Below are 15,078 nucleotides of genomic sequence, written 5' to 3'. Positions count from 1 at the left end.
AATATGGAATTAACATTAAGCCTACCATTCATCACCTTCTTGGCTTTGGATTTCCTTTTTCCCCATATTTTGTTTGGCTTGTCTATCTTGTTTATACTTTCTCAGGGCAAAGACCAGAGTGCCCCAGAGCTCTTCAGTGTTGAGTGCTCTTATGATGTTAGGTTCTTAGCCTTTGAAAACAGCTGTATAACTTTATCTAACATCTGTAAACAGCACTTTCTCAGTGAGTAGCTTCTCTGTTCTTCTCTACTGCTGAAATTGTTCATTCATGCTTTTCCATTTCCTGTTTCCTCTGAGTCATCTCTGTCTCAGCCTCATGCAGTCAGAAAGTATAATACTAACAGGGTAGGCTTAGACGTCTTAAAAAAAAAAAAAAAAAAAAAAAAAAAGTCTTAAATGGTACAGATACTCCCCTTCTCTGTATATCACATGCCACTGGAAGGGAAATTTTGCTAATCTTTGGCCCATGGTTTAAGTCTTGGGATTCCTAACTTTTGCTTTGCTTTTTCCGTGTGCATACATGTATGTCTGGTAGTGCTATATATTGTGTCCTAGGGAGTCTCTGACAAGCATTTGCTTTCTGCAAGGAGAAGGATATTATCAGTTTTTTTAATTTCTCCGTATTCACAGGGAGTGCTATCAAATTTCTGTATTAGATGATGCATGTCTTGGCTTTTATTTGTTTCTCATCACAGAAAATACTAATGATGCTTTAACGTTGTGTAACACTGTCAAAAGGTATTATGAAATATGGACAGAGCTTTTGGCCTCTAAATGAAAAAAGGCAGAACAAACCATCCATGACATGTAATAGTTTTCCATAAGTTTTTTTTTCCAATTATGGGTGAGGAAGGGGGCATGAGACAGGAAGCAGAGTTGAAAGCTATAAATAGGGACATGTGGGAAGTCAATTTAGAATCGCTTCTCAATTCTATTCATGTTAATTACAAAGAGTTGGAAATCGCTGTCTTGCTTTTTTTTTTTTTTTTTTTTTTTAATTCAGAGAGGTATGCAAATCTGAATAATTTCCAAAATGTTTAGGATTGATCATGTGAAATCCTGACACTCATGCAAATATAGCATGCTTGAGACTTTCAGCTGAAACCAAATGTTTTTTTTTCAACTCTTCAGTGCTTTCAAGCAAACTTTTCTGAAGCCAGTAGAATTATGACAGATGTGGAGTGACAAAAGTAGGAGAAAAATCTTATGTTAATTTTACATTTTACTGTTACCTTGTCATATTTTTGCTACCCATAATCCTTATGCTTTTCAGGCTTTGATACTTTTTAAATAACAATTTCTACATTTGTTTACTACATGACTATGCTTTTTTTTTTTTTAATGCTGAAAGCTGTATTGTTCTGGCCATTTAGATTGAATATGTGAAAATTAAATGGAGTCTGTATTATTTAAATTTATCTTCTTTTTTTAAATTCAATTTTATGCAGACCTTTCGTTTTCTTAATGCTTATGCTGTCAATGCAAAATAATTGTATTAGCCTTTAGCCCCTTATATTGATTTTGTTTATACAAAAAAAAAAAAAAGTTAATCTCATTTTCTCCTTGAGAAATTTAAGTTTTTACTGAATAAACATGGAAAAAAAATTGGAAAGGCTCCATCCACTATAGACATTCTCTTCAGGAAAAAGAAAATAGATTTACACATGTCTGGATAGTAACATGATTTTTCCATATAGCATGAAAGTTTCTCATTTATTAGACTTGCTCTAAGTTATGTTTTTAAGTCAATCATTTAATCTATATATACAAATTAAACAACCAATCAATTTTGCTTCAATATGAAGTTGAGATAAACACTCATATCTGATTTTTTTTCCATTAAAAAAAAAAAGAATCATTCATTCCTGTTAAGACAAAATCTGCTTTTAGATTGTGCTTGAAAAATATCACTCCACTGAAGCACATGTGAACACAGGAATTATTATCATACCCTACCCAGAGCACAACTTCTAGTTTCTTAAGCTTTGTTTTCCTTTGAAGACACAAGCCAGCAAATAACTAATTATTGGTTTACAGTTCACCCTTAGGGGAGGTACTTATGCTGAATTAACCCTTCATTGATTGATAAGATAATTCTTAAGCAAGAATTTAACTAGGCTTTTCCTGCCTTTGTCAGCTCTAGTGGTTACCAGTGAAGTGAATGAATTATTCTTTGCCCCTTCTCAAGTACTATCACCCAAGTTAGTGTCTCGCAATATTTATAAACATGTAGCTGGTGTGTTGAAAGGATCTATCAGTTGCATTTTCCTTCAGAGTTGCACTCTCATAATTTATAGCTTAATATATGTCAATATATAGAAAAACAGGAAAAGATGTCAATTGTGGTAACAATGCTAAATTTTTTATTTTTCTTTTTTTTTGATTTTCGTTTAGAATCAACTTTCCTCTGCGAATAAAGGCTCTTCCAAGGGAAACTATACTGACAATAAAACTACTCGGAGTAAACAGTGCTTCTAAAAACACAGAGGTGCTTGCTTGGACATGCTCCCCATTGTATCCAAAAGAGTAAGTTCGCTTTTGTAGGGTAGCTTGAGAAAAGACCATTTCTGAACAGGGTTACACTCAATTTGGGAAGAATACAGAAAGAAAAACACTAATTTCAGATTAGATTACAGTAAACTGATCCTGATGTGCCTATAAGAGCTCCACCTATAAGCTTTTCAATACCTTCTTTTTGAACTTGGCTTGCATAACGGTTAAACACAGTAAAATTCCTCAAGCCTGTTGAAAGGTTTTGCTGCACCCATGTTGCAGCTTTATAAATTCCTTCTCAGCACAGCTTCTTGTTCATAATCATGGTGGTTTTTGTTGTTGTTTTCTTTTGGTTTTGTTTTCAGTCTGCTTTCCTTTCTTGCTTTCCTTTCATTCTACTCAGTCAGACAGTTAGTGGTGATCAGCTTTCCGTCTACCGGCCACTTAAGTTTTCTCCTCTTTTTTAGTCTCTTTTTTTTCAAAACATAACACAGTGTAACAGTGGTTTAAAGATACTCGTAGGCTTGATTGTCTCTGCAATGATGCATGAACGGAGATCTAAGGTAAACTTTCTACAGTACCTTTTATATATTTTAGTAGCAGTGAGAAATCTGAGTTTAGATCAAGCTGTTATGATGATACTTAATTTTTATTTAAACACCTTAACCTTGCATGCCACAGCATAAGATTCACAACAGCAGACATGCTGAATGCACAGATAACTGAGATGGGCAATAGACAAATATGCCCGAGCCCCACAAGTTTCTGCATAATCATCTGTATCTAAAATATAGCTCCTTCCTCATCTTGAGATATCTTCATCTAGTTTTGCACATCATAGCAATCACCATTAAAAAAAAAAAAGAAGAAAAGGAAAAAAAAAAAAAAAAAAAGAACACCAAACAAAGTGAAACTTACTGCATGTATGTGTTTACTTGGTGTGAAAGACCTTGGATTCCTCTGAACTTCTAGGCTAAGAGGTTTAAAATGCTAGCCAATAGGTTGGACTGGGCTAGAGGCTTTTTCCATATTTTCAGGAGAAAATTCAAGATTGCTTGAATTTCTATTCAGAGAAGGAGAACATTCTTCTATGACTGAATGATAAGAGCTCTTAGCTTGAAGGAAGGAAAGAAATGTGAATCAAATCTCTGCTCTAACAACTGCTCAAGAGTTTTATTCAGTGACTTTTCATTAGGCGAATCAGAAGAATAGTACACCAATCACCCTTCCATTTCGTGTGTCTTATTAAAGAAAATATTCATTGTACTTAATGTGAGTATTTTTACCATTATGATGCTTAAGTTGAAACATGCAGAGGGAATATCTTTGCTGAAAATCTTGAGATTAATTGTTAACTTGTTCTCAGCCCCAGCAAGTTGATGTGTGCTTGGTACATGCAGAGGCAGAACATTAAGCATGGGAACTTAACTGGGAAACAGGAAGGCATCTCTGGAGGTAAATAGGACACATGAGAATCCTATTCTACTAGAGCACCTCTTCTACTACAGCCTTTTTTTTTAATTATTATTTTTTTTCAGCATTTAAGTTCTAAATCAAGGATTGTTGAAATATTTGTTAGTCCTCAACTCCCCGTATTATATATTTTGTAATGTATATCTTCAGGTCAAACATACTGATTTTCCTTAGGTAGATCTCCAAGTCACACAGATAATTTTAAAACTTCTACTGAAAAATGGCTCCATTATCTTAGAACACAAAATCAGCACAGTGAAGGGGATGCAGGGTTACTTTCCTTTCATCTGCTGTATAATTGTTCAGATCACTGCTGAAATGACCCTTTAAAGCAAAAATAAAAATTGAGTTGTTGGGTTGGAATAATTTAGGAATAGCATGTTCAACACCCCCTAATCAGTTAGCTGTGTCATTTACAATTATAGCAATTACTAACACAAAGAAACCTAAATGCCTTTTCCTCTTTTAGCCAAGTACAACTCCACAAAATTATTCATTCACCATGACTTGAATTGATAGACTGATTTAAAAATAAGGATAGCCCTGAAATTCCTTCTCAAATATGAACCGTGAAAATGTCTTAACATTCACCCAGCCTGCTTTTCATTTTCCTTGGAAGATCATAAATATTTTTGGATAGAGTAAAGTAGCTCTCAAAGTTAGCTACATAGAGAGCAGCAGGACTAAAACTGTGAGGTGATTCTTTATAGATAATGTTATCAATGAACTATTAACCAGACTTTGGGCCCCCACAGCCTGGAATGAAACTAAACTTCAAGACTCTTTTCAGCAAAGTACTTCTGAACTTTAGGTACTAAGAAAAGGTCTGTACCTGTAGTGTTATGCTAATGTATCAAGAGAACCTTGTATTACTGCAAAGATTACAGTATTATATGAATAATGTTCTAAATGAACAAACGATGTAAATGTATATAAAAAGATTAAATAAATCTGACCAGGAAATGTCTAACAAAACATTGCTGACTTGGAAAATACCTCTTTCTCAAATGAATGCTTTTCTTAGAGGTGAATTTATGTTTCTGAAAGAGTTGTAACAGATCCTCAAGTCTAGAATTTAATTTACAAGGAAAGGACAGAAATAGGCTCTTTGAAGTAGCCAGTAGCCCCGAGGTACTTGCCTGGGTCATCAAACATCCTTGTTCCAGTTGGTAACCGAGCCATTCTTCTTAGGCTCAGGAAAGATAAGGACAGAGAGCTGCTTTTAAAAGGATTCAGATGCTTTTAAAATACCTTTCTTTCCTTCCTTCTTTCCTTGATACCTATTTTCTCTCAAAAATGGCTATTTTCATTGTATAGTGTATTCACCCATTCATATTTTAGTTCTTTATATTTAGTCTGAACTGAAGATTAAGAAAAACTGAACTTATTTTAGCTATTAATGTATGCAAGTTCCCTTCATCTCTGGCTAGAAGCAGAGAAAGCTTCTGATGTTTTGGGGCAGGACCAGCTCTTTTCCAACCCAAGCAGTTGCATGTCAAAGTCCCTTTACAGATCAATGTATAAGAAGGATATACTAGCTGATGGATAGAGAGTGGCCACTATATCATTTGTTAAATATGTGTTGGTATTTCTTCTAATCAGCCTTACATGTTTGTGCAGATTTCTCTGAAATTCTTTACAAAACTGAGATTCTGCAAATTTTCTCTAGTCTTTTCCTATGTGTAGATGTTTACATTAAAATTATTGCTTATAAACTTTTTTTTTGTATGTTTGGTTTTAGGGCACAAAATCAGTAAAAATTAAGAGCATTGCCTCAAATTTGTTTTAATCTGGAGTAATCTGATAAATTTCCAGTTGCAATATTCAGTGTCTTCAGACTTATGGGAGTTAATCAAGCTAGAAAATCTGTGAAGATCTGTTCCTTGTAAATGTCTGTAGGACATATAACATTTCTTTGCAGATGAAAATTATTTATCTAATGTGAATTTTCTAGAATGTTGTAGTACATGTAATTAGAATTGTTATTACATGATATCATTCCAGGGCAGAATTAACACTTCTTAGGCCATAAAACATGCTTCTTTTTAGCATAGCAGCTTTGGATTTCCTTTAAATTTACCCCTGAATTTCTAAGGTTTATTATGTCAGGTTTGGGGATAATTGAATTATTTTTGCACCATATTTTGCCATCTTTTTTCCTGGTATATCTTGTCTAAACAGTCACACCCCTCTCATGTTACATACGTTTGTGAATGAACACAGTAACGATGATGGCTTCTGACTTGTCCAGTTGGTGAGCCTCCGTATTCACATTTCTTATTTTATCAAGTGTCCGTAAATCAATAAGGCCCTTGATGATGTTCCTGTATCAAGAAATCTTAGTTTCAAGAGTCAGTTCAAAAGTGTTTGCAAACCAAATTGTCAATTTTCCATTCCTTCATGTCAGAAAAATGTGTTTGTCTCTTGGGCTGAATAGTTTAGCAATCTAGAGCTAATTAACAAATCAGGAATCCATCATATGGGGCAATTTGGGAGCTGTAATGTCTCCCACAGTGTCCATTGCTCTGAGTTCATTGATTCTAACAACATGATTTATTTTGCACTGGTATTTCCAAATCAGAACAGGCAACAAAATTTTCCTCTTTCTTGGTGTGGTGAATGAGGTGTCCCATATGAATTTAGGATACTAGGTTGAATTTATAAGACAGAGTGCCTTGTGTTGTCATTCCATTGCAGTCTCCTCTTCTTCTGTGGCAGTTTATTTTAGCTCCTGTTGGAAACAACAGCTGGAAATCTGTAATTCCAGGGGTTTCTACCTGCCCTGGTTTTGTGTGAGAATATAAATAAATAAATGGCAGCAGACACAAGGCAGCACTTGCTTATTCACCTTCTTATGGGCCTTATGCTGAAGAGAATTTTTCCAGTTGCTACATGGAAGCCATCACCTATAACTGTGATCACTTTACAAAGATCAGCATTACTGTCCTCACTTTATAGATGAGAAAACTATTAGGAAAAACGGGGAGTGACCTACCTGAGTTCATCAGTCCAAGACAGCAGAGAGAGGAGTCTGTTCAGAAAAGATTATGGCTATAATGCTCATGATGCTGGCTCCTTCCTTTTCTGAATGGATCCTGCACACTCTGCTGCCTCTTTTCCTTTTCCTAAATATAATATAACTTTCATTCACCCACGAGGCTATTTGTTATCATTCTGTTTTTGTGTCCAAAAGAAGAGTATTGTCTGTGTAGTGCATATAGTTCCACAAAGTTTGCTAGGGAAAGCTGCACCTGAAAATATATCATATTTCAGTAGTCACTGTCTCTTCACACACTTTTAAAATACTGCCTGTGTTTATTGACTCACCTTGGTCTAAAGAGTGATTTACAGCTTGAGTTACTCACTTATTTGTAGATATAAATTAGGGTATTTTGTATACAGGTATAAATATCTTTCTTAAAAACTAGTTCATTTTTTTCTTAGGAGATAGTATCTCCATACTGTTTCAGTGGTCTTTGGATTTACTCATAGTCCTCTCATCTGCTTTAACATATGAGCATTCTTAGTCTTTCTGGTTCTGAAATTCTGAGCATTCTAGGTCCTTCTGCTTCTGAAAGCATTCTGCTTTCTTTGGTGCTTCTCTGAGACTGGAGAAGTCCACCTACCAATTGTTCTTTACTTTCCAGGACAGTCTTCAGCCACAACTGTACTCGGTACAAATGAGCTGTAATAATGAGTTAAGGAAATGTCTCAATTAAACACACATACAGTGCCTCTGAGGTCTGTGGTACTTCTTGTATTTGCCTATACAGATTTTCAGGTTACCCAGGAAAAAAAAATCTACCATCTATATTCTTCTTTAAAGCCCTCTATGGTTTTAGAGGATGATGTAAAAGTGATTAGCCATAAAGAGAACTCAAAAGGATAATTTAGTCTTCAAGTTCATTCAGTTCTCAGCTATTCCTCTCCTTGGTAACTTAAGGGGTAATTAGTTCAAATTATCATGTAAACTTCTGTCCACAAGGGAATGGTTGAAGAGATGTGACTCCATCCACAAGGCGATGCACAAAGAGATGTGACTCCAGTTAAGCATCACAGGAAAACAGCTTTGAACCACGATTTATCACTTCCACATTCACATCAGCTGAGTGTGAAAAACTTCATATAACAAACTCTTTTTCCCCAAGTGGCATCTTCTTCACATCACAGTTCCTTTTTCTGCCTCCCTTCCCCTGCAAATATGCCTGCCTACAGCTGCAAAAGAAACTAGAAAATAGCTTTGTCTTTAATCCTCTCGAGCTGTATTTCACAATAAAATAAAATGTTTGCACTTATGACATCAATAGGTTCAGAAGTGAAAAACAAAAATTAGCCCTAAGTTACATTTGCACCAAGTGTTGAATCACAAAAATGATTTTGCAGGAGTCCCCTGTTTCTTCTTCAGATGACTTTGCAGCGATTTGTTTTCATATGCAATTCAAAAATGTACTTTTTTCCAGCAGTGATGCAAACTCATCAGAAAGTTCATCTGAGTTATCTTTTTCCTCTTACATCCTCATCTCTGGTAAAAAGCTGTTTACTCAAAACTTGTCTACCTGGCTGTGTTTCTGTTAGAGTTGGCAGAAGACAGTCTAGCCCATTCTATCACAGTTTCATTGACTGAGCAGTGATTGGAATAATAGTAATAAAATTTGCCAGTGAAAAAAGAGATGTTCAGCATATCAAAATTCTGAATTTATCCTAACTAACCATTAAGATATAGACAAATTAAAGGGTAAGTCTGGTGTACTATATAGTATGGTATCCAGGTACTACGTTCTTAATTTGAGCAGATTAGTCATAATTAGAATTGATACCAGAACTTTCTGATTTTATTCAGGTTTTCTGGAATGAATTGTGTTGACCTGCCAAATCATGCTGTTTTTCTTACTTGCAGACTACATGCATGCCTGTTTCTGACAGGGCTTTATCGTGCGCGTAGTGCTCAGATAGGTACTTCAGACCATAATCTTTCATCTATCCAAAAAACAAATGTGCATGTGGTACAAACCATCCCATTCAAATTCCTTCCAGATCATTGAATGCTGAAGCTGTACTACTGACCATTTACACATTTTGACTGATAAAATTAGCACGATTCATTCTGGTCACAGTAGATTGTCATGAGTTTCTTCTCTCTGTGGAATTAAATGAATGCTGCTCTCCACTCCCTCCACCTTATATAGTATGTTGACACTTCACAGTCTCTACCATATTCCCAAAATGAAATACTGAGATAGGAATATGATGTTATCCTCATTTTATAGCTAGCTTCAATGACAACCCCTGTCACACAGGAAGTCAATGGTAAAGTACAGAGCTGATCTGGAATTTCTCATCAGCTTGATTTGTGCCACAATCCCTGCAACTAAATAGATAGCATTATGGCAGACAGGCCACCAGTGTACAAACATTACTGATCTTGACCAGATTTGTACTAACCACATAAAGATGAAAGGTTTGTTATCCTTTCACTTGTCCTTTAAGCTGTCCATTTCTGTAGTTTTAGATGTGATTTCAATAAACCCAGTCACCTCCAGTACTGAGGCAGTATTTCTGTCTGTGTCCATTGCAGGCGGCTCATCCATGGAACTGTGCTTCTTAGCATGAAGTTGGACAGCATACTTCCAGCATCAATGATTACCCCAGGCATCTGCAGTACTGATATACCAACTTCAGTAACTTTGCAGGTAAGAAAATGAAAAAACTAAGAAAAGTTCATTTCCAACATACTTTAAAAAAAAAAAAAAAAAAAAAAGACCACACAAATTAGAAATCCTATTTCTACTATAGCTACTCAGAGAGGGCATGTTAATCATAGTGGATGAAAAGTATAATGCTGCACAGTGGCAAATATGTATGATAATTTGTATATAGAATGACACCTCTGAGAGCTACGGAAGATTTTCATGCAGTAATTTTTTATTAATATGATTTTAGTTCCAAAAATACTTTTGACAAAAATTGCTGACTAGTTACATGACTTGCAGATGGCTTTTCAAATCTGAACTTTAGTTCTGGGTACTGCTGAACTGTGTGCAATTATAAGTGTAAAATACAGCTTGCAATTAGTGTGAAGGAGCTGTAAAGGAAGCATCTACAAGCAAATTGTCAACAAATGGCAGTAGAGCTCTCCCTCCATAACTACATGTTGAGAACCCACAAACTCTGGCAGAATGGTGCTCCCAGTATTGAAAATGCAAAATGCCTGGTAGTTTTGTCACCTTTCCAAGTTAAATTAGCAAGTGGATACTTTGAGGGCAAAGCCAGTTGCTTTCTGTATTAAAAAAGCTGAAATGACTATTAGCAAATGACATGTAAAAGAACAGATAATACAGATAAATTAATCTGGTCTAAGAATACCCTATTTTTAATAGACAAGCAAATAGGGATTTTCTAGTCTGAGGAGTTCGAGCCAAGAAGATGACTTAGAACAGCTCTCTCTCTCTTAATAATAAAGGAAGCCCAGACAGTAAATGGCTACTGTGTTATAATCTTTCTCTGCTGGAAGGAACAGGAAAGGAGAGTCTCTCATTTCCCCATGCTCTTCTCAGTTATTGCCATATAAGTGACAGTATCGTGATTTGTGAACATACTGGAAGTACTGCCATAAAGATTGCTTTTCTGATGTGGCCAACATGATGCTTACATTTTGTAGGGAATAACTTTGTTAGCCTTTAGAAGAGTGATGCATATCTATTTTATATGCATATAGAAAATGTATAGGATAAGAGATTACGATGTGAGCAAACCAAAATAGGATGTGCAAATTGAACTGGATTTTAAGGAACAACCTACATTTTCAGATTACCGTGACCTCAAGATTCATAATTTTGGTGGAATGTTTTCTTTCTCTGTATCTTAAAAACATTTTCCTAAATTTCAGATGCCCATGTGAAAGTGCAAAGAATGAAATAATGGTAGATACTATACAACGTATATGAAATTGAGCATCAGGAACTGATATCAGGAATCTGATTCCCATCTTCTAAGCTCTTAAACTGCATATCAGAATTATTCCTGTTTTTTTTTTTTTGAAAAAAAAAATATATCTAATGGATGCTTTTCATTTAAGACCTATCTCATGAAAAACGAGGAAAGGGAGGAAGGAAGGAAAAAACAACTTCAGCCTTGAGTACATGCAGTTCTAATAAATACAGTGGATTAAATTCTCTCAAGAATGTCTGAGACAAAGCTCCCACTGATTTTTGTGGGCTGGGTATATCACCAGCTTCTCTAAGTAGAGTATTACTTGCAGTGAACATCCTCAGAGAGTTACCTCCTCTTCTCTCATATTTTGTATGCTTCCTGTACAAATCCAGGATGACATTTATTAACAGATGTATCTGAGAATACATATTGCTAAGAGGACTTCTATCTTTTTTATCTTTTTTTATTATTTTTTTTAAATAAAGATTGACTTTCCAGAAACTAATTTGGAGTTCATTAAACCTGAACCTGAAGAGAAAAAAGATCTTGAAGAGCCAACCAAGGAGTGCCTGAAGCATATTGCAAGACTTTCACAGGCACAGTCTCTCTTGCTGTAAGTTGTACCCAACTAGTTCTGCTGAATCTTTGCTTGAAGTACTTATTCTATCGATCACAATTAAATGAGTCCACTTCTTCAAAAACTTTTTTTTTCTCTGAAGGAGCAAAGGGTGATTGATTTGAGAAGTAGCACCTCTAAATGAGAGAACAGATGACAGCAAAGCCTAAATAAGCCCCTGGAAGTGGCAGCGTACTTTACTGTTTTAGAAAAGGGTTGTTTTTACCTCTCTATCATTATATCTTTTCATGTATTTGAGGGGAGAAACCAACTTTTGATTCAGAAGGTTTTCAAGTGATGTGGTAAGTCTATAACAGTATTAGAATGAAAACCTTTAGATTAGATGAAAATCAGTATTCTCTATCGACAACTTGCTCAGACTAATAAGCTATAGTAATAGCATATAATCATTAAAACAACACTTATTAGTTTTTTGTTTTTTTAAACAAGGAAAGAAGTATACAAAGTTTAGCTTTAAACAGAAGACAAATAAAAACAAATGCGCGTGTATATTGAAGAAGATAAATATGCTCAGGTTACATAAGCAATTAGGATGATGTACTATATAAAATAATTTTAGATATAATCCAAGTGGCATTAAGAACATAAATAGTTATGGAAAGTCATTATACCAGTCACAGTTAATTATGTAAATTAATCTTTCATCGAAGTTCAAAAGATACATTAGTTTTACAATAACTAAATAACTTAAAGCCAGTCTAGCTCTCTTTGTGATATATCTGTTAAGAAGATTTTTCTAGGTCGATTATGTTGATTTCCTGTTTTTTTTTTAATTAAAAAAAAATGTATTTAATGTTTGCTTCATCTTTTAAAAAGACAGAATATAACATAAAGTTATTTTTATTACTCATGGGGTCTGTGGTCTGGTTATTATTTTATTTCTAATATGAATGGGAGGACAGTATTTTATCATAAATGGCCACTGTGCTAAGGCACTTGCAAGTTGTCTGCATGATTCCCACCTGCAAAAGGTACTCTAGAAATGATTTGGGGTACTTCAAGTCAATGCATCTGACCTCTGTTTGTAGTAAAATGGTGGTTTCTGTGAGAAGAAGTAAGATCATTAAGCATTTAGCTAAGCATGGAGAAATCTGTCAGCAAAGAGCCAGTGAAGCTTTTGTAAACAGAAACCTGCCTCACCAACCTATTGCTGCTATTCTAGAAGGTTATCAGAGGGTTTGTGGATTTGGGGGATTTGGTGAACATAAAGTATTTGGATGTTCAAAACACTTTAGTGAGGTTCCATATCAGATTGTTAAAGAAAGTGTTCATGGGTATAGAGTAAAACTGGTTAAAGACCAGTTTGGACATTTAATGGCTTTTCAGAATAGATAATCAGCAGTAGAGTCCTTCCGTACTCAAGGCTGGGACCAATTTTATTCAGTATCTCCACTGATGATGTGGAGAAGGAAGTGTATGGTGAAATCTCCAACTCTGCAGATGGTACTAAGCTCTGCCAGATAGAAGCTGTGTCATGGAGGAGACATCCAAAAGGGCCTTACAAAAATAAGGAGGCAAAAATATGGCAAGTGAGTTTCAGTGTGGGTAAATTTAAAAGGATATATTTAAGGAAAAATTATCTAGGAAATCTGTACATTACACTGAATTCAAAACCTGCATCTACATCACAGAAAATACATCTTTGAATTACTGCTGCTATTTCCCTGAACTCATGAGTACAATGTGCAGCAGCAACCGAAAACGCTAACAAAATACTAGGTGTCATCAAGAAGGGTGTAGAGGAGAAGCCAATGTATGTCATTTCACTGCTGTCTAAAACCTTGAAAGGCAGTGTTTTGAGTATGCTGTGTAGTTCTTGCATCTACAACTCAGGAAGGACACAGGAGAACTGGAAAAGGTAGAGAAGGGTAACATGTTTGAAGGGATGAAGTAGTAGCCTAATCAGGAGAAGCTAAAAGCTAAAAAATCTGAGACTTCTTATGTAGAGAGGAGAAGGCTGAGAGTGGTGTGTTTACTATTTCCAAAATCATGATGATAGTGGACAAGGAAGAAAAAAAAAAAAAAAAAAAACAAGGAAAGAAATAAAGGTACAATATTCAAGCTAGGGATATCCCATGGCAGAAGTAGATCTATTGTTAATAAATGGAAGAACACTTCAAGCAGTCAGTGGTGAACCTCTAAAATCTACTGGCACAATGCTGGGCAGGTAGACAATGCCATCAGATTCATAAAGGCTGTCCACAGATTCGTGGACAGGTTCATAAGGAGATATTACAAAGATGAAGCAAGGGTAGAGACTATAACATCCCTAGCACAACAATTTTGGATTCTCTGGGAATATGAAGGGAAGAAACCCCCAAAAGTGGCCAGGCTGGCATGTCCTGCCTAAATTGCATCTCAGATTGCCACTGTCAGAGGCAAAACACTGGGTGAGAGATAGACCAGTGATCTGGTCTGTGATGATGTTTCTCAGGTTTTAAAGGAAACCATGTCATTTTGAAATGGCTTATATATATATATATATTTTGTCTCCTGGCTTTATTGTATTTATATAACCATCTATAGCTTCCTTCACTCATATGCTTTCCTAGGAGTTGCTGTTACAGAGGGTTACACTGTAACATACAGTACGCTTTATTATTCATTAAATTATTTAGAAGTTCATTAGAGGTGGTAATACTTATAGGAGGCGTGAATGCTTCTTTTTTCCAGCTGGGAAATTTGCAGAAGACAGATTCAAGTGGCTGCTGCTAAGATTTCAGTAAGTTCAATAACATCCTTGGAGGAAAAAGAATGGTAGTCCTGGCTTTTCCCACAGCTTGTTTTCAGTTATCCCATCTTGTGGTCAAGATGATCTACCAAATGTATCATCAGGGTGAAGGGTGGCATACTTGGGGGTTTGAATAAAGAAGGTCTATGTTTATTAAGTGATTTCTGGTCCAGAGGAATCTGACAGCCTACAATTTTCTGTTGTACCAATATCAGAAGCATTCTTTTTACCTTCCTTAGTCAAGATAGTTTTATTAAAGTTTTTTTTAAAATATATTTGTATCCAACCACATTATTACCATGAAATCTCAGGTTCTCTTCCTTCCTTCATGTGTCAAGAAAAAAGGAGAAATCTAGGTAACGTTTCAGTAACAACATATTTTATGATGTTTCAGGCCTATAAGTCTCAGATATTAATTTAAAATAAAAAGGTGTCTGTGGATGGAAGACACAAGAAACCTCTCACAGGCTGTCCTTTTAGTCATTGTACTGAAAGCAGAGGGAATAAGTGAATGGACAGAAAAAGTTCTAAACCGTGTGGTAGAGAAAGGAGAAAATGGCTAAAACCAGACAACTGCATGGTTGTCCTTGTTACAGGCTGTCAAATCCAATAGCACTGTGGATGCAACGTGGCCAGGGCTTGGTGTCCCCAGGCTCAGCCATTAGAGAGATGGAGTGCTTTTTCCTGGTAGGCACACACAGTACAAATATCTGACCACACAAATCAGCCCAGACACAAGGCGGTGCCTTCCCAGCACATACACAAAGACACAGAACTCTCACAAAAGTGTGACTCTCCACAAAAGTGGACAGCA

The 15,078-nt window shown here is 35.7% G+C and overlaps 1 protein-coding gene across 1 annotated transcript in view; it reads left to right on the top strand.

Moving 5' to 3' along the window:
• The window catches only part of PIK3C2G (phosphatidylinositol-4-phosphate 3-kinase catalytic subunit type 2 gamma), a 215,961-nt gene that overhangs the window by 66,569 nt on the left and 134,314 nt on the right, over nucleotides 1–15,078 (top strand). The window contains exons 13-15 of the mRNA XM_084526130.1: nucleotides 2,395–2,526; nucleotides 9,542–9,656; nucleotides 11,382–11,509. Coding sequence (XP_084382256.1) covers nucleotides 2,395–2,526; nucleotides 9,542–9,656; nucleotides 11,382–11,509 — 375 coding nt within the window. The remainder of the gene's footprint in view (nucleotides 1–2,394; nucleotides 2,527–9,541; nucleotides 9,657–11,381; nucleotides 11,510–15,078) is intronic.

This window comes from Aythya ferina, assembly GCF_964211825.1.
Source record: "Aythya ferina genome assembly, chromosome: 1".
NCBI lineage: Eukaryota > Metazoa > Chordata > Aves > Anseriformes > Anatidae > Aythya > Aythya ferina.
The sequence above is the reverse complement of the archived record's forward strand: the minus strand, read 5'-3'. Positions and strand labels throughout refer to the sequence as shown.